The 21,422-nt window shown below is 44.2% G+C and overlaps 1 protein-coding gene across 2 annotated transcripts in view; it reads left to right on the top strand.

Annotated features, from left to right (window-relative positions):
• LOC140396030 (uncharacterized) overlaps window positions 1-21,422 on the top strand; it is a 250,110-nt gene that overhangs the window by 74,671 nt on the left and 154,017 nt on the right. For both annotated transcript variants that reach the window (XM_072484095.1, XM_072484094.1), the window contains exon 2: window positions 19,426-19,508. In XM_072484095.1, coding sequence (XP_072340196.1) covers window positions 19,426-19,508 — 83 coding nt within the window. The remainder of the gene's footprint in view (window positions 1-19,425; window positions 19,509-21,422) is intronic.

The raw sequence follows: 21,422 nt of genomic DNA, 5'->3' as shown, positions 1-21,422 counted from the left end.
ATATAGAATAACAGATACCCAGGAGTGAGTTACAGACTGGAATCTAATCGAGGGGTTCAACGTGGTTTATATATAGAATAACAGATACCCGGGAGTGAGTTACAGACTGGAATCTAATCGAGGGGTTCGGTGTGGTTTATATACAGAATAACAGATACCCTGGAGAGAGTTACAGACTGGAATCTAATCGAGGGGTTCGGGGTGGTTTATATATAGATTTACAGATACGCGGGAGTGAGTTTCAGACTGGAATCTAATGGAGGGGTTCAGGGTGGTTTATATATAGAATAACAGATACCAGGGAGTGAGTTACAGACTGCAATCTAATCGAGGGGTTCGGGGTGGTTTATATATAGAATAACAGATACCCGAGAGTGAGTTGCTGACTGGAATCTAATCGAGTGGTTCGGGGTGGTTTATATATAGAATTACAGATACCCGGGAGTGAGTTACAGACAGGAACCTAATCGAGGGGTTCGGGGTGGTTTACATATAGAATAACTGATACCGGGGAGTGAGTTACAGACTGGAATCTAATCGAGGGGTACGGCGTGGTTTATATATAGAATAACAGATTCCCAGCAGTGAGTTACAGACTGGAATCTAATCGAGGGGTTCGGGTCGGTTTATATATAGAATAACAGATACCCGGGAGTGAGTTACAGACTGGAATCTAATCGAGGGGTTCGGGGTGGTTCAGATATAGAATAACAGATACCCAGGAGTGAGTTACAGACTGGAATCTAATCGAGGGGTTCGGGGTGGTTTATATATAGAATAACAGATACCCGGGAGTGAGTTACAGACTGGAATCTAATCGAGGGGGTCGGGGTGGTTTATATATCGAATAACAGATACCCGGGAGTGAGTTACAGACTGGAATCTAATCGAGGGGTTCGGGGTGGTTTATATATAGAATAACAGATACCCAGGAGTGAGTTACAGACTGGAATCTAATCGAGGGGTTCGGGGTGGTTTAGATATAGAATAACAGATACCCGGGAGTGAGTTACAGACTGGAATCTAATCGAGGGGTTCGGGGTGATTTATATATAGAATAACAGATACCCGGGAGTGAGTTACAGACTGGAATCTAATCGAGGGGTTCAGTGTGTTTGATATATAGAATGACAGACACCCGGGAGTGAGTTACAGACTGGAATCAAATCGAGGGGATCGGGGTAGTTTATATATAGAATAACAGATACCCGGGAGTGAGTTACAGACTGGAATTTCTAATCGAAGGGTTCGGTGTGGTTTATATATAGAATAACAGATACCCTTGAGAGAGTTACAGACTGGAATCTAATCGAGGGGTTCGGGGTGGTTTATATATAGAATAACAGATACGCGGGAGTGAGTTACAGACTGGAATCTAATCGAGGGGTTCTGGGTGGTTTATATATAGAATAACAGATACGCGGGAGTGAGTTACAGACTGGAATCTAATCGAGGGGTTCGGGGTGGCTTATATATAGAATAACAGATACGCGGGAGTGAGTTACAGACTGGAATCTAATCGAGGGGTTCTGGGTGGTTTATATATAGAATAACAGATACCCGGGAGTGAGTTACAGGCTGGAATCTAATTGAGGGGTTCGGGGTGGTTTATTTATAGAATAACAGATACCCGCGAGTGAGTTACAGACTGGAATCTAATCGATGTGTCCGGGGTGGTTTATATATAGAATAACAGATACCCGGGAGTGAGTTACAGGCTGGAATCTAATTGAGGGGTTCGGGGTGGTTTATTTATAAAATAACAGAAACCCGGGAGTGAGTTACAGACTGGAATCTAATCGAGGGGTTCGGGGTGGTTTATATATAGAATAACAGATACCCGGGAGTGAGTTACAGGCTGGAATCTAATTGAGGGGTTCGGGGTGGTTTATATATAGAATAACAGATACCCGGGAGTGAGTTACAGACTGGAATCTAATCGAGGGGTTCGGGGTGGTTTATTTATAGAATAACAGAAACCCGGGAGTGAGTTACAGACTGGAATCTAATCGAGGGGTTCGGGGTGGTTTATATATAGAATAACAGATACCCGGGAGTGAATTACAGACTGGAATCTAATCGAGGGGTTCGGGGTGGTTTATATATACAATAAGAGATACCAGGGAGTGAGTTACAGACTGGAATCTAATCGAGGGGTACGGCGTGGTTTATATATTGAATAACAGATTCCCGGCAGTGAGTTACAGACTGGAATCTAATCGAGGGGTTCAGGGTGGTTTATATACAGAATAACAGATACCCGGGAGTGAGTTACAGACTGGAATATAATCGAGGTGTTCGGGGTGGTTTATATATAGAATAACAGATACCCAGGAGTGAGTTACAGACTGGAATCTAATCGAGGGGTTCGGGGTGGTTTATATATAGAATAACAGATACCCGGGAGTGATTTACAGACTGGAATCTAATCGACGGTTTCGGGGTGGTTTATATATAGAATAACAGACACCCGGGAGTGAGTTACAGACTGGAATCTACTCGAGGGGTTCGGGGTGGTTTATATATAGAATAACAGATACCCGGGAGTGAGTTACAGACTGGAATCTAATCGAGGGGTTCGGGTGGTTTATATATAGAGTAACAGATACCTGCGGGTGAGTTACAGATTGGAATCTAATCGAGGGTTTCAGTGTGGTTTATATATAGAATAACAGATACCCGGGAGTGAGTTACAGACTGGAATCTAATCGAAGGGTTCGGGATGGTTTATATATAGAATAACAGATACCCGGGAGTGAGTTACCGACTGGAAACTAATCGAGGGGTTCGGGGTGGTTTAGATATAGAATAACAGATACCCGGAAGTGAGTAACAGACTGGAATCTAATCGAGAGGTTCGGGGTGCTTTATATATAGAATAACAGACACCCGGGAGTGAGTTACAGACTGGAATCTAATCGAGGGGTTCGGGGTTGTTTATATATAGAATAAAAGATACCCGGGAGTGAGTTACAGACTGGAATCTAATCGAGGGGTTCATGGTGGTTTATATATAGAATAACCGATACCGGGAGTGAGTTACAGACTGGAATCTAATCGAGGGGTTCGGGGAGGTTTATATATAGAATAACAGATACCAGGGAGTGAGTTACAGACTGGAATCTAATCGAGGGGTTCAGGGTGGTTTATATATAGAATAACAGATACGCGGGAGTGAGTTACAGACAGGAATCTAATCGAGGGGTACGGCGTGGTTTATATATAGAAAAGCAGATACCCGGGAGTGAGTTACAGACTGGAATCTAATCAAGGGGTTCGGGGTGGTTTATATATAGAATAACAGATACACGGGAGTGAGTTACAGACTGGAATCTAATCGAGGGGTTCGGGGTGGTTTATATATAGAATAACAGATACCCGGGAGTGAGTTACAGACTGGAATCTAATCGAGGGGTTCGGGGTGGTTTGTATATAGAATAACAGACACCCGGGAGTGAGTTACAGACTGGAATCTAATCGAGGGGTTCGGGGTGGTTTATATATTGAATAACAGATACCCGGGAGTGAGTTACAGACTGGAATCTAATCGAGTGGTTCGGGGTGGTTCATATATAGAATAACAGACACCCGGGAATGAGTTACAGACTGGAATCTAATCGAGGGGTTCGGGGTGGTTCATATATAGAATAACAGATACCCAGGAGTGAGTTACAGACTGGAATCTAATCGAGGGGTTCGGGATGGTTTATATATGGAATAACAGATACCCGGGAGTGAGTTACCGACTGGAAACTAATCGAGTGGTTCGGGGTGGTTTAGATATAGAATAACAGATTCACGGAAGTGAGTTACAGACTGGAATCTAATCGAGGGGTTCGGGCTGGTTTATATATAGAATAACAGATACGCGGGAGTGAGTTACAGACTGGAATCTAATCGAGGGGTTCGGGGTGCTTTATATATAGAATAACGGACACCCGGGAGTGAGTTACAGACTGGAATCTAATCGAGGGGTTCAGGGTGGTTTATATTTAGAGTAACAGATACCCGGGAGTGAGTTACAGACTGGAATCTAATCGAGTGGATCGGGGTGGTTTATATATAGAATAACAGATACCCGGGAGTGAGTTACAGACTGGAACCTAATCGAGGGGTTCGGGGTGGTTTATGTATAGAATAACAGGTGCCAGGGAGTGAGTTACAGACTGGAATCTAATCGAGGGGTACGGCGTGGTTTATATATAGAATAACAGATACCCAGGAGTGAGATCCAGACTGGAATATAATCGAGTTGTTCGGGGTGGTTTATACATAGAATAACAGATGCACGGGAGTGAGTTACAGACTGGAATCTAATAGAGGGGTTCGGTGTGGTTTATATATAGAAAACAGATACCCGGGAGTGAGTTACTGACTGGAATCTAATCGAGGGGTTTGGGGTGGTTTATATATAGAATAACAGATACCCGGGAGTGAGTGACAGACTGTAATCTAATCGAGGGGTTCGGGGTGGTTTATATATAGAATAACAGAGACCCGGGAGAGAGTTACAGACTGGAATCTAATCGAGGGGTTCGGTGTGGTTTATATACAGAATAACAGATACCCTGGAGAGAGTTACAGACTGGAATCTAATCGAGGGGTTTGGGGTGGTTTATATATAGATTTACAGATACGCGGGAGTGAGTTTCAGACTGGAATCTAATGGAGGGGTTCAGGGTGGTTTATATATAGAATAACAGATACCAGGGAGTGAGTTACAGACTGCAATCTAATCGAGGGGTTCGGGGTGGTTTATATATAGAATAACAGATACCCGAGAGTGAGTTGCTGACTGGAATCTAATCGAGGGGTTCGGGGTGGTTTATATATAGAATGACAGATACCCGGGAGTGAGTTACAGACTGGAACCTAATCGAGGGGTTCGGGGTGGTTTATATATAGAATAACAGATACTAGGGAGTGAGTTACAGACTGGAATCTAATCGAGGGGTACGGCGTGGTTTATATATAGAATAACAGATTCCCGGCAGTGAGTTACAGACTGGAATCTAATCGAGGGGTTCGGGGTGGTTTATAAATAGAATAACAGATACCCAGGAGTGAGTTCCAGACTGGAATCTAATCGAGGGGTTCGGCGTGGTTTATATATAGAATAACAGATACCTGCGGGTGAGTTACAGACTGGAATCTGATCGAGGGGTTCAGGGTGGTTTATATATAGAATAACAGATACCCGGGAGTGAGTTACAGACTGGAATCTAATCGAGGGGTTCGGGATGGTTTATATATAGAATAACAGATACCCGGGAGTGAGTTACCGACTGGAATCTAATCGAGGGGTTCGGGGTGGTTTAGATATAGAATAACAGATACCCGGGAGTGAGTTACAGACTGGAATCTAATCGAGGGGTTCGGGGTGATTTATATATAGAATAACAGAGACCCGAGAGTGAGTTACAGACTGGAAGCTAATCGAGGGGTTCAGGGTGTTTGATATATAGAATAACAGACACCCGGGTGTGAGTTACAGACTGGAATCAAATCGAGGGGTTCGGGCTGGTTTATATATAGAATAACAGATACCCAGGAGTGAGTTACAGACTGGAATCTAATCGAGGGGTTCAACGTGGTTTATATATAGAATAACAGATACCCGGGAGTGAGTTACAGACTGGAATCTAATCGAGGGGTTCGGTGTGGTTTATATACAGAATAACAGATACCCTGGAGAGAGTTACAGACTGGAATCTAATCGAGGGGTTCGGGGTGGTTTATATATAGATTTACAGATACGCGGGAGTGAGTTTCAGACTGGAATCTAATGGAGGGGTTCAGGGTGGTTTATATATAGAATAACAGATACCAGGGAGTGAGTTACAGACTGCAATCTAATCGAGGGGTTCGGGGTGGTTTATATATAGAATAACAGATACCCGAGAGTGAGTTGCTGACTGGAATCTAATCGAGGGGTTCGGGGTGGTTTATATATAGAATTACAGATACCCGGGAGTGAGTTACAGACAGGAACCTAATCGAGGGGTTCGGGGTGGTTTACATATAGAATAACTGATACCGGGGAGTGAGTTACAGACTGGAATCTAATCGAGGGGTACGGCGTGGTTTATATATAGAATAACAGATTCCCAGCAGTGAGTTACAGACTGGAATCTAATCGAGGGGTTCGGGTCGGTTTATATATAGAATAACAGATACCCGGGAGTGAGTTACAGACTGGAATCTAATCGAGGGGTTCGGGGTGGTTCAGATATAGAATAACAGATACCCAGGAGTGAGTTACAGACTGGAATCTAATCGAGGGGTTCGGGGTGGTTTATATATAGAATAACAGATACCCGGGAGTGAGTTACAGACTGGAATCTAATCGAGGGGGTCGGGGTGGTTTATATATCGAATAACAGATACCCGGGAGTGAGTTACAGACTGGAATCTAATCGAGGGGTTCGGGGTGGTTTATATATAGAATAACAGATACCCATGAGTGAGTTACAGACTGGAATCTAATCGAGGGGTTCGGGGTGGTTTAGATATAGAATAACAGATACCCGGGAGTGAGTTACAGACTGGAATCTAATCGAGGGGTTCGGGGTGATTTATATATAGAATAACAGATACCCGGGAGTGAGTTACAGACTGGAATCTAATCGAGGGGTTCAGTGTGTTTGATATATAGAATGACAGACACCCGGGAGTGAGTTACAGACTGGAATCAAATCGAGGGGATCGGGGTAGTTTATATATAGAATAACAGATACCCGGGAGTGAGTTACAGACTGGAATTTCTAATCGAAGGGTTCGGTGTGGTTTATATATAGAATAACAGATACCCTTGAGAGAGTTACAGACTGGAATCTAATCGAGGGGTTCGGGGTGGTTTATATATAGAATAACAGATACGCGGGAGTGAGTTACAGACTGGAATCTAATCGAGGGGTTCTGGGTGGTTTATATATAGAATAACAGATACGCGGGAGTGAGTTACAGACTGGAATCTAATCGAGGGGTTCGGGGTGGTTTATATATAGAATAACAGATACGCGGGAGTGAGTTACAGACTGGAATCTAATCGAGGGGTTCGGGGTGGTTTATATATAGAATAACAGATACGCGGGAGTGAGTTACAGACTGGAATCTAATCGAGGGGTTCTGGGTGGTTTATATATAGAATAACAGATACCCGGGAGTGAGTTACAGGCTGGAATCTAATTGAGGGGTTCGGGGTGGTTTATTTATAGAATAACAGATACCCGCGAGTGAGTTACAGACTGGAATCTAATCGATGTGTCCGGGGTGGTTTATATATAGAATAACAGATACCCGGGAGTGAGTTACAGGCTGGAATCTAATTGAGGGGTTCGGGGTGGTTTATTTATAGAATAACAGAAACCCGGGAGTGAGTTACAGACTGGAATCTAATCGAGGGGTTCGGGGTGGTTTATATATAGAATAACAGATACCCGGGAGTGAGTTACAGGCTGGAATCTAATTGAGGGGTTCGGGGTGGTTTATTTATAGAATAACAGAAACCCGGGAGTGAGTTACAGACTGGAATCTAATCGAGGGGTTCGGGGTGGTTTATATATAGAATAACAGATACCCGGGAGTGAATTACAGACTGGAACCTAATCGAGGGGTTCGGGGTGGTTTATATATACAATAAGAGATACCAGGGAGTGAGTTACAGACTGGAATCTAATCGAGGGGTACGGCGTGGTTTATATATTGAATAACAGATTCCCGGCAGTGAGTTACAGACTGGAATCTAATCGAGGGGTTCAGGGTGGTTTATATACAGAATAACAGATACCCGGGAGTGAGTTACAGACTGGAATATAATCGAGGTGTTCGGGGTGGTTTATATATAGAATAACAGATACCCAGGAGTGAGTTACAGACTGGAATCTAATCGAGGGGTTCGGGGTGGTTTATATATAGAATAACAGATACCCGGGAGTGATTTACAGACTGGAATCTAATCGACGGGTTCGGGGTGGTTTATATATAGAATAACAGACACCCGGGAGTGAGTTACAGACTGGAATCTACTCGAGGGGTTCGGGGTGGTTTATATATAGAATAACAGATACCCGGGAGTGAGTTACAGACTGGAATCTAATCGAGGGGTTCGGGTGGTTTATATATAGAGTAACAGATACCTGCGGGTGAGTTACAGATTGGAATCTAATCGAGGGTTTCAGTGTGGTTTATATATAGAATAACAGATACCCGGGAGTGAGTTACAGACTGGAATCTAATCGAAGGGTTCGGGATGGTTTATATATAGAATAACAGATACCCGGGAGTGAGTTACCGACTGGAAACTAATCGAGGGGTTCGGGGTGGTTTAGATATAGAATAACAGATACCCGGAAGTGAGTAACAGACTGGAATCTAATCGAGAGGTTCGGGGTGCTTTATATATAGAATAACAGACACCCGGGAGTGAGTTACAGACTGGAATCTAATCGAGGGGTTCGGGGTTGTTTATATATAGAATAAAAGATACCCGGGAGTGAGTTACAGACTGGAATCTAATCGAGGGGTTCATGGTGGTTTATATATAGAATAACCGATACCGGGAGTGAGTTACAGACTGGAATCTAATCGAGGGGTTCGGGGAGGTTTATATATAGAATAACAGATACCAGGGAGTGAGTTACAGACTGGAATCTAATCGAGGGGTTCAGGGTGGTTTATATATAGAATAACAGATACGCGAGAGTGAGTTACAGACAGGAATCTAATCGAGGGGTACGGCGTGGTTTATATATAGAAAAGCAGATACCCGGGAGTGAGTTACAGACTGGAATCTAATCAAGGGGTTCGGGGTGGTTTATATATAGAATAACAGATACACGGGAGTGAGTTACAGACTGGAATCTAATCGAGGGGTTCGGGGTGGTTTATATATAGAATAACAGATACCCGGGAGTGAGTTACAGACTGGAATCTAATCGAGGGGTTCGGGGTGGTTTGTATATAGAATAACAGACACCCGGGAGTGAGTTACAGACTGGAATCTAATCGAGGGGTTCGGGGTGGTTTATATATTGAATAACAGATACCCGGGAGTGAGTTACAGACTGGAATCTAATCGAGTGGTTCGGGGTGGTTCATATATAGAATAACAGACACCCGGGAATGAGTTACAGACTGGAATCTAATCGAGGGGTTCGGGGTGGTTTATATATAGAATAACAGATACCCAGGAGTGAGTTACAGACTGGAATCTAATCGAGGGGTTCGGGATGGTTTATATATGGAATAACAGATACCCGGGAGTGAGTTACCGACTGGAAACTAATCGAGGGGTTCGGGGTGGTTTAGATATAGAATAACAGATTCACGGAAGTGAGTTACAGACTGGAATCTAATCGAGGGGTTCGGGCTGGTTTATATATAGAATAACAGATACGCGGGAGTGAGTTACAGACTGGAATCTAATCGAGGGGTTCGGGGTGCTTTATATATAGAATAACGGACACCCGGGAGTGAGTTACAGACTGGAATCTAATCGAGGGGTTCAGGGTGGTTTATATTTAGAGTAACAGATACCCGGGAGTGAGTTACAGACTGGAATCTAATCGAGTGGATCGGGGTGGTTTATATATAGAATAACAGATACCCGGGAGTGAGTTACAGACTGGAACCTAATTGAGGGGTTCGGGGTGGTTTATGTATAGAATAACAGGTGCCAGGGAGTGAGTTACAGACTGGAATCTAATCGAGGGGTACGGCGTGGTTTATATATAGAATAACAGATACCCAGGAGTGAGATCCAGACTGGAATATAATCGAGTTGTTCGGGGTGGTTTATACATAGAATAACAGATGCACGGGAGTGAGTTACAGACTGGAATCTAATAGAGGGGTTCGGTGTGGTTTATATATAGAAAACAGATACCCGGGAGTGAGTTACTGACTGGAATCTAATCGAGGGGTTTGGGGTGGTTTATATATAGAATAACAGATACCCGGGAGTGAGTGACAGACTGTAAACTAATCGAGGGGTTCGGGGTGGTTTATATATAGAATAACAGAGACCCGGGAGAGAGTTACAGACTGGAATCTAATCGAGGGGTTCGGTGTGGTTTATATACAGAATAACAGATACCCTGGAGAGAGTTACAGACTGGAATCTAATCGAGGGGTTTGGGGTGGTTTATATATAGATTTACAGATACGCGGGAGTGAGTTTCAGACTGGAATCTAATGGAGGGGTTCAGGGTGGTTTATATATAGAATAACAGATACCAGGGAGTGAGTTACAGACTGCAATCTAATCGAGGGGTTCGGGGTGGTTTATATATAGAATAACAGATACCCGAGAGTGAGTTGCTGACTGGAATCTAATCGAGGGGTTCGGGGTGGTTTATATATAGAATGACAGATACCCGGGAGTGAGTTACAGACTGGAACCTAATCGAGGGGTTCGGGGTGGTTTATATATAGAATAACAGATACTAGGGAGTGAGTTACAGACTGGAATCTAATCGAGGGGTACGGCGTGGTTTATATATAGAATAACAGATTCCCGGCAGTGAGTTACAGACTGGAATCTAATCGAGGGGTTCGGGGTGGTTTATAAATAGAATAACAGATACCCAGGAGTGAGTTACAGACTGGAATCTAATCGAGGGGTTCGGCGTGGTTTATATATAGAATAACAGATACCTGCGGGTGAGTTACAGACTGGAATCTGATCGAGGGGTTCAGGGTGGTTTATATATAGAATAACAGATACCCGGGAGTGAGTTACAGACTGGAATCTAATCGAGGGGTTCGGGATGGTTTATATATAGAATAACAGATACCCGGGAGTGAGTTACCGACTGGAATCTAATCGAGGGGTTCGGGGTGGTTTAGATATAGAATAACAGATACCCGGGAGTGAGTTACAGACTGGAATCTAATCGAGGGGTTCGGGGTGATTTATATATAGAATAACAGATACCCGAGAGTGAGTTACAGACTGGAAGCTAATCGAGGGGTTCAGGGTGTTTGATATATAGAATAACAGACACCCGGGTGTGAGTTACAGACTGGAATCAAATCGAGGGGATCGGGGTGGTTTATATATAGAATAACAGATACCCGGGAGTGAGTTACAGACTGGAATCTAATCAAGGGGTTGAAGGAGGTTTATACATAGAATAACAGATACCCGGGAGTGAGTTACAGACTGGAATCTAATAGAGGGGTTCGGGGTAGTTTATATGTAGAATAACAGATACCTGGGAGTGAGTTACAGACTGGAATCTAATCGAGGGGTTCAGGGTGGTTTATATATAGAATAACAGATACCCGGGAGTGAGTTACAGACTGGAATCTAATCGAGGGGTTCAGGGTGGTTTATAGATAGAATAACAGATACCCGGGAGTGAGTTACAGACTGGAATCTAATCGAGGGGTTCGGGGTGGTTTATAAATAGAATAACAGATACCCAGGAGTGAGTTACAGACTGGAATCTAATCGAGGGGTTCGGCGTGGTTTATATATAGAATAACAGATACCTGCGGGTGAGTTACAGACTGGAATCTGATCGAGGGGTTCAGGGTGGTTTATATATAGAATAACAGATACCCGGGAGTGAGTTACAGACTGGAATCTAATCGAGGGGTTCGGGATGGTTTATATATAGAATAACAGATACCCGGGAGTGAGTTACCGACTGGAATCTAATCGAGGGGTTCGGGGTGGTTTAGATATAGAATAACAGATACCCGGGAGTGAGTTACAGACTGGAATCTAATCGAGGGGTTCGGGGTGATTTATATATAGAATAACAGATACCCGAGAGTGAGTTACAGACTGGAAGCTAATCGAGGGGTTCAGGGTGTTTGATATATAGAATAACAGACACCCGGGTGTGAGTTACAGACTGGAATCAAATCGAGGGGATCGGGGTGGTTTATATGTAGAATAACAGATACCCGGGAGTGAGTTACAGACTGGAATCTAATCAAGGGGTTGAAGGAGGTTTATACATAGAATAACAGATACCCGGGAGTGAGTTACAGACTGGAATCTAATAGAGGGGTTCGGGGTAGTTTATATGTAGAATAACAGATACCTGGGAGTGAGTTACAGACTGGAATCTAATCGAGGGGTTCAGGGTGGTTTATATATAGAATAACAGATACCCGGGAGTGAGTTACAGACTGGAATCTAATCGAGGGGTTCAGGGTGGTTTATATATAGAATAACAGATACCCGGGAGTGAGTTACAGACTGGAATCTAATCGAGGGGTTCGGGCTGGTTTATATATAGAATAACAGATACCCAGGAGTGAGTTACAGACTGGAATCTAATCGAGGGGTTCAACGTGGTTTATATATAGAATAACAGATACCCGGGAGTGAGTTACAGACTGGAATCTAATCGAGGGGTTCGGTGTGGTTTATATACAGAATAACAGATACCCTGGAGAGAGTTACAGACTGGAATCTAATCGAGGGGTTCGGGGTGGTTTATATATAGATTTACAGATACGCGGGAGTGAGTTTCAGACTGGAATCTAATGGAGGGGTTCAGGGTGGTTTATATATAGAATAACAGATACCAGGGAGTGAGTTACAGACTGCAATCTAATCGAGGGGTTCGGGGTGGTTTATATATAGAATAACAGATACCCGAGAGTGAGTTGCTGACTGGAATCTAATCGAGGGGTTCGGGGTGGTTTATATATAGAATTACAGATACCCGGGAGTGAGTTACAGACAGGAACCTAATCGAGGGGTTCGGGGTGGTTTACATATAGAATAACTGATACCGGGGAGTGAGTTACAGACTGGAATCTAATCGAGGGGTACGGCGTGGTTTATATATAGAATAACAGATTCCCAGCAGTGAGTTACAGACTGGAATCTAATCGAGGGGTTCGGGTCGGTTTATATATAGAATAACAGATACCCGGGAGTGAGTTACAGACTGGAATCTAATCGAGGGGTTCGGGGTGGTTCAGATATAGAATAACAGATACCCAGGAGTGAGTTACAGACTGGAATCTAATCGAGGGGTTCGGGGTGGTTTATATATAGAATAACAGATACCCGGGAGTGAGTTACAGACTGGAATCTAATCGAGGGGGTCGGGGTGGTTTATATATCGAATAACAGATACCCGGGAGTGAGTTACAGACTGGAATCTAATCGAGGGGTTCGGGGTGGTTTATATATAGAATAACAGATACCCAGGAGTGAGTTACAGACTGGAATCTAATCGAGGGGTTCGGGGTGGTTTAGATATAGAATAACAGATACCCGGGAGTGAGTTACAGACTGGAATCTAATCGAGGGGTTCGGGGTGATTTATATATAGAATAACAGATACCCGGGAGTGAGTTACAGACTGGAATCTAATCGAGGGGTTCAGTGTGTTTGATATATAGAATGACAGACACCCGGGAGTGAGTTACAGACTGGAATCAAATCGAGGGGATCGGGGTAGTTTATATATAGAATAACAGATACCCGGGAGTGAGTTACAGACTGGAATTTCTAATCGAAGGGTTCGGTGTGGTTTATATATAGAATAACAGATACCCTTGAGAGAGTTACAGACTGGAATCTAATCGAGGGGTCCGGGGAGGTTTATATATAGAATAACAGATACGCGGGAGTGAGTTACAGACTGGAATCTAATCGAGGGGTTCTGGGTGGTTTATATATAGAATAACAGATACGCGGGAGTGAGTTACAGACTGGAATCTAATCGAGGGGTTCGGGGTGGCTTATATATAGAATAACAGATACGCGGGAGTGAGTTACAGACTGGAATCTAATCGAGGGGTTCTGGGTGGTTTATATATAGAATAACAGATACCCGGGAGTGAGTTACAGGCTGGAATCTAATTGAGGGGTTCGGGGTGGTTTATTTATAGAATAACAGATACCCGCGAGTGAGTTACAGACTGGAATCTAATCGATGTGTCCGGGGTGGTTTATATATAGAATAACAGATACCCGGGAGTGAGTTACAGGCTGGAATCTAATTGAGGGGTTCGGGGTGGTTTATTTATAGAATAACAGAAACCCGGGAGTGAGTTACAGACTGGAATCTAATCGAGGGGTTCGGGGTGGTTTATATATAGAATAACAGATACCCGGGAGTGAGTTACAGGCTGGAATCTAATTGAGGGGTTCGGGGTGGTTTATTTATAGAATAACAGAAACCCGGGAGTGAGTTACAGACTGGAATCTAATCGAGGGGTTCGGGGTGGTTTATATATAGAATAACAGATACCCGGGAGTGAATTACAGACTGGAACCTAATCGAGGGGTTCGGGGTGGTTTATATATACAATAAGAGATACCAGGGAGTGAGTTACAGACTGGAATCTAATCGAGGGGTACGGCGTGGTTTATATATTGAATAACAAATTCCCGGCAGTGAGTTACAGACTGGAATCTAATCGAGGGGTTCAGGGTGGTTTATATACAGAATAACAGATACCCGGGAGTGAGTTACAGACTGGAATATAATCGAGGTGTTCGGGGTGGTTTATATATAGAATAACAGATACCCAGGAGTGAGTTACAGACTGGAATCTAATCGAGGGGTTCGGGGTGGTTTATATATAGAATAACAGATACCCGGGAGTGATTTACAGACTGGAATCTAATCGACGGGTTCGGGGTGGTTTATATATAGAATAACAGACACCCGGGAGTGAGTTACAGACTGGAATCTACTCGAGGGGTTCGGGGTGGTTTATATATAGAATAACAGATACCCGGGAGTGAGTTACAGACTGGAATCTAATCGAGGGGTTCGGGTGGTTTATATATAGAGTAACAGATACCTGCGGGTGAGTTACAGATTGGAATCTAATCGAGGGTTTCAGTGTGGTTTATATATAGAATAACAGATACCCGGGAGTGAGTTACAGACTGGAATCTAATCGAAGGGTTCGGGATGGTTTATATATAGAATAACAGATACCCGGGAGTGAGTTACCGACTGGAAACTAATCGAGGGGTTCGGGGTGGTTTAGATATAGAATAACAGATACCCGGAAGTGAGTAACAGACTGGAATCTAATCGAGAGGTTCGGGGTGCTTTATATATAGAATAACAGACACCCGGGAGTGAGTTACAGACTGGAATCTAATCGAGGGGTTCGGGGTTGTTTATATATAGAATAAAAGATACCCGGGAGTGAGTTACAGACTGGAATCTAATCGAGGGGTTCATGGTGGTTTATATATAGAATAACCGATACCGGGAGTGAGTTACAGACTGGAATCTAATCGAGGGGTTCGGGGAGGTTTATATATAGAATAACAGATACCAGGGAGTGAGTTACAGACTGGAATCTAATCGAGGGGTTCAGGGTGGTTTATATATAGAATAACAGATACGCGGGAGTGAGTTACAGACAGGAATCTAATCGAGGGGTACGGCGTGGTTTATATATAGAAAAGCAGATACCCGGGAGTGAGTTACAGACTGGAATCTAATCAAGGGGTTCGGGGTGGTTTATATATAGAATAACAGATACACGGGAGTGAGTTACAGACTGGAATCTAATCGAGGGGTTCGGGGTGGTTTATATATAGAATAACAGATACCCGGGAGTGAGTTACAGACTGGAATCTAATCGAGGGGTTCGGGGTGGTTTGTATATAGAATAACAGACACCCGGGAGTGAGTTACAGACTGGAATCTAATCGAGGGGTTCGGGGTGGTTTATATATTGAATAACAGATACCCGGGAGTGAGTTACAGACTGGAATCTAATCGAGTGGTTCGGGGTGGTTCATATATAGAATAACAGACACCCGGGAATGAGTTACAGACTGGAATCTAATCGAGGGGTTCGGGGTGGTTTATATATAGAATAACAGATACCCAGGAGTGAGTTACAGACTGGAATCTAATCGAGGGGTTCGGGATGGTTTATATATGGAATAACAGATACCCGGGAGTGAGTTACCGACTGGAAACTAATCGAGGGGTTCGGGGTGGTTTAGATATAGAATAACAGATTCACGGAAGTGAGTTACAGACTGGAATCTAATCGAGGGGTTCGGGCTGGTTTATATATAGAATAACAGATACGCGGGAGTGAGTTACAGACTGGAATCTAATCGAGGGGTTCGGGGTGCTTTATATATAGAATAACGGACACCCGGGAGTGAGTTACAGACTGGAATCTAATCGAGGGGTTCAGGGTGGTTTATATTTAGAGTAACAGATACCCGGGAGTGAGTTACAGACTGGAATCTAATCGAGTGGATCGGGGTGGTTTATATATAGAATAACAGATACCCGGGAGTGAGTTACAGACTGGAACCTAATCGAGGGGTTCGGGGTGGTTTATGTATAGAATAACAGGTGCCAGGGAGTGAGTTACAGACTGGAATCTAATCGAGGGGTACGGCGTGGTTTATATATAGAATAACAGATACCCAGGAGTGAGATCCAGACTGGAATATAATCGAGTTGTTCGGGGTGGTTTATACATAGAATAACAGATACACGGGAGTGAGTTACAGACTGGAATCTAATAGAGGGGTTCGGTGTGGTTTATATATAGAAAACAGATACCCGGGAGTGAGTTACTGACTGGAATCTAATCGAGGGGTTTGGGGTGGTTTATATATAGAATAACAGATACCCGGGAGTGAGTGACAGACTGTAATCTAATCGAGGGGTTCGGGGTGGTTTATATATAGAATAACAGAGACCCGGGAGAGAGTTACAGACTGGAATCTAATCGAGGGGTTCGGTGTGGTTTATATACAGAATAACAGATACCCTGCAGAGAGTTACAGACTGGAATCTAATCGAGGGGTTTGGGGTGGTTTATATATAGATTTACAGATACGCGGGAGTGAGTTTCAGACTGGAATCTAATGGAGGGGTTCAGGGTGGTTTATATATAGAATAACAGATACCAGGGAGTGAGTTACAGACTGCAATCTAATCGAGGGGTTCGGGGTGGTTTATATATAGAATAACAGATACCCGAGAGTGAGTTGCTGACTGGAATCTAATCGAGGGGTTCGGGGTGGTTTATATATAGAATGACAGATACCCGGGAGTGAGTTACAGACTGGAACCTAATCGAGGGGTTCGGGGTGGTTTATATGTAGAATAACAGATACTAGGGAGTGAGTTACAGACTGGAATCTAATCGAGGGGTACGGCGTGGTTTATATATAGAATAACAGATTCCCGGCAGTGAGTTACAGACTGGAATCTAATCGAGGGGTTCGGGGTGGTTTATAAATAGAATAACAGATACCCAGGAGTGAGTTACAGACTGGAATCTAATCGAGGGGTTCGGCGTGGTTTATATATAGAATAACAGATACCTGCGGGTGAGTTACAGACTGGAATCTGATCGAGGGGTTCAGGGTGGTTTATATATAGAATAACAGATACCCGGGAGTGAGTTACAGACTGGAATCTAATCGAGGGGTTCGGGATGGTTTATATATAGAATAACAGATACCCGGGAGTGAGTTACCGACTGGAATCTAATCGAGGGGTTCGGGGTGGTTTAGATATAGAATAACAGATACCCGGGAGTGAGTTACAGACTGGAATCTAATCGAGGGGTTCGGGGTGATTTATATATAGAATAACAGATACCCGAGAGTGAGTTACAGACTGGAAGCTAATCGAGGGGTTCAGGGTGTTTGATATATAGAATAACAGACACCCGGGTGTGAGTTACAGACTGGAATCAAATCGAGGGGATCGGGGTGGTTTATATATAGAATAACAGATACCCGGGAGTGAGTTACAGACTGGAATCTAATCAAGGGGTTGAAGGAGGTTTATACATAGAATAACAGATACCCGGGAGTGAGTTACAGACTGGAATCTAATAGAGGGGTTCGGGGTAGTTTATATGTAGAATAACAGATACCTGGGAGTGAGTTACAGACTGGAATCTAATCGATGGGTTCGGGATGGTTTATATATAGAATAACAGATACCCGGGAGTGAGTTACCGACTGGAATCTAATCGAGGGGTTCGGGGTGGTTTAGATATAGAATAACAGATACCCGGGAGTGAGTTACAGACTGGAATCTAATCGAGGGGTTCGGGGTGATTTATATATAGAATAACAGATACCCGAGAGTGAGTTACAGACTGGAAGCTAATCGAGGGGTTCAGGGTGTTTGATATATAGAATAACAGACACCCGGGTGTGAGTTACAGACTGGAATCAAATCGAGGGGATCGGGGTGGTTTATATATAGAATAACAGATACCCGGGAGTGAGTTACAGACTGGAATCTAATCAAGGGGTTGAAGGAGGTTTATACATAGAATAACAGATACCCGGGAGTGAGTTACAGACTGGAATCTAATAGAGGGGTTCGGGGTAGTTTATATGTAGAATAACAGATACCTGGGAGTGAGTTACAGACTGGAATCTAATCGAGGGGTTCAGGGTGGTTTATATATAGAATAACAGATACCCGGGAGTGAGTTACAGACTGGAATCTAATCGAGGGGTTCAGGGTGGTTTATAGATAGAATAACAGATACCCGGGAGTGAGTTACAGACTGGAATCTAATCGAGGGGTTCGGGCTGGTTTATATATAGAATAACAGATACCCGGGAGTGAGTTACAGACTGGAATCTAATCGAGGGGTTCAACGTGGTTTATATATAGAATAACAGATACCCGGGAGTGAGTTACAGACTGGAATCTAATCGAGGGTTTCGGGATGGTTTATATATAGAATAACAGATACCCGGGAGTGAGTTACAGACTGGAATCTAATCGAGGGGTTCAGGGTGGTTTATAAATAGAATAACAGACACCCGGGAGTGAGTTACTGACTGGAATCTAATCGAGGGGTTCAGGGTGGTTTATATGTAGAATAACAGATACCCGGGAGTGAGTTACAGACTGGAATCTAATCGATGTGTTCGGGGTGGTTTATATATAGAGAAACAGATACCCGGGAGTGAGTTACAGACTGGAATCTAATCGAGGGTTTGGGGTGGTTTATCTATAGAATAACAGATACCCTGGAGAGAGTTACAGACTGAAATCTAATCGAGGGTTCGGGGTGGATTATATATAGAATAGCAGATACCCGGGAGTGAGTTACAGACTGGAATCTAATCGATGTGTTCCGGGTGGTTTATATATAGAATAACAGATACCCAGGAGTGAGTTACAGACTGGAATATAATCGAGGGGTTCAGGGTGGTTTATATATCGAGTAACAGATACCCGGGAGTGAGTTACCGATATATAAATGCCTCAAATACAGCCTATTAACTCTGGGCTCCCCTGGATTCTCACTGTGTTATATACGATCCTCAGTCGCCCTCTGCAGGTATTGTTGTGAATTACCTCTCAATTTACCTGCAGCAGTGCCAGTGAAATATTATTTGATTGGTGTCTGTCCACGTTTAGTTTTTTTGCCATTTTGCACATTTTAACTCCATTTTCTGTCTGCCAGTTCCCCAGGGGGAGATTCCAGTCGGACAAGGTGAAGAGGATTTCACAACTGCCACACCGGCTGAGATCACCTCCATCACACAGGTAGAGAGACACGCACACACAGAAACATTACTATACAGGATGTCAGGACATCTCACCCACACCTCCTCTAACACTCACTCACTCTCTCTTTCTCTCACTCTCTCTCGCACTCACACACTCTCTCACACATTCTCTCTCTCTCTCACACACACACTCTCTCTCTCACACACCCTCTCTCACTCACACACACTCTCTCTCACTCTCCCTCACACTCACACACTCTCTCTCTCACACTCTCTCTCTCTCACACTCTCTCACTCTCTCACACACACACTCTCTCTCACACACTCTCACACTCTCTCTCTCACACACTCCCTCTCACTCACACACACTCTCTCTCTCACTCTCTCTCACTCACACACTCTCTCACACATTCTCCCTCTCTCTCACACACACACTCTCTCTCTCACACACCCTCTCTCACTCACACACACTCTCTCTCACTCTCCCTCACACTCACACACTCTCTCTCACACTCTCTCTCTCTCACACTCTCTCACTCTCTCACACACACACTCTCTCTCACACACACTCTCTCTCACACACACTCTCTCTCACACACTCTCACACTCTCTCTCTCACACACTCCCTCTCACTCACACACACTCTCTCTCTCACTCTCTCTCACTCACACACACTCTCTCTCTCACACACTCTCTCTCTCACTCACACACACTCTCTCTCTCACTCTCTCTCACATTCACACTCTATCTCACTCACACACACTCTCTCACATACTCTCTCTCACCCACTCTCACACACTCTCTCACATACTCTCTCTCACACACTCTCTCTCTCACTCACTCTCTCTCTCTCACTCACACACTCTCTCTCACACCCACTCTCTCTCTCTCACTCACACACACTCTCTCACATACTCTCTCACACACTCTCTCTCTCAGTCTCTCTCTCTCTCACTCTCTCTCTCTCACACACTCTCCCTCTCACACACTCTCCCTCTCACACACTCTCCCTCTCACACACTCTCCCTCTCACACACTCTCACACTCTCTCTCACTCACACACTGTCTCACACACACTGTCTCACACACACTCTCTCACACACTCTGTCTCACACACTCTCTCACACACTCTCTCTCTCTCACACACTCTCTCTCACACAGTCTCTCACACACACTCTCTCACACACACTCTCTCACACACTCTCTCTCTCTCACACACTCTCCCTCTCACACACCCTCACACTCTCTCTCACTCACACACTCTGTCTCACACACACTCTCACACACACTCTGTCTCACACACTCTCTCACACACTCTCGCTCTCACACTCTCTCTCTCACACACTCTCACACTCTCTCTCACTCACGCACACTCTCTCTCACACACACTGTCACACACACTCTCTCAGACACACTCTCTCTCTCACACACTCTCTCTCACACACTCTCTCTCTCTTACACACTCTCTCACACTCCCTCTCACACACTCTCTCTCTCACCCACTCTCTTTCATACACACTCACTCTCTCTCACATTCTCTCTCTCTCTCACACACACTCTCTCTCACACTCTCTCTCACACACTCCCTCTCTCACACACTCCCTCTCTCACACACTCTCTCTCTCTCACACACTCTCTCTCTCTCACATACTCTCTCACACACACTCTCTCTCTCTCACACTCTCTCTCTTACACACTCTCTCCCACACTCCCTCTCACTCTCTCTCTCTCACCCACTCTCTCATACGCACTCACTCTCTCTCTCACACACTCTCTCTCTTTCTCACACACACACACTCTTTCTCTCTCTCACACACACTCTCTCTCACACTCTCTCACACTCACTCTCTCTCACACTCACATTCTCTCACACACGCTCACACACAAACTCACTCTCTCTTGCACACACATCCTCTGTCGCACACACACTCACTCTCATTATTGCACACAC

Source organism: Scyliorhinus torazame, chromosome 19 (assembly GCF_047496885.1).
Source record: "Scyliorhinus torazame isolate Kashiwa2021f chromosome 19, sScyTor2.1, whole genome shotgun sequence".
Classification (NCBI taxonomy): domain Eukaryota; kingdom Metazoa; phylum Chordata; class Chondrichthyes; order Carcharhiniformes; family Scyliorhinidae; genus Scyliorhinus; species Scyliorhinus torazame.
The sequence above is the reverse complement of the archived record's forward strand: the minus strand, read 5'-3'. Positions and strand labels throughout refer to the sequence as shown.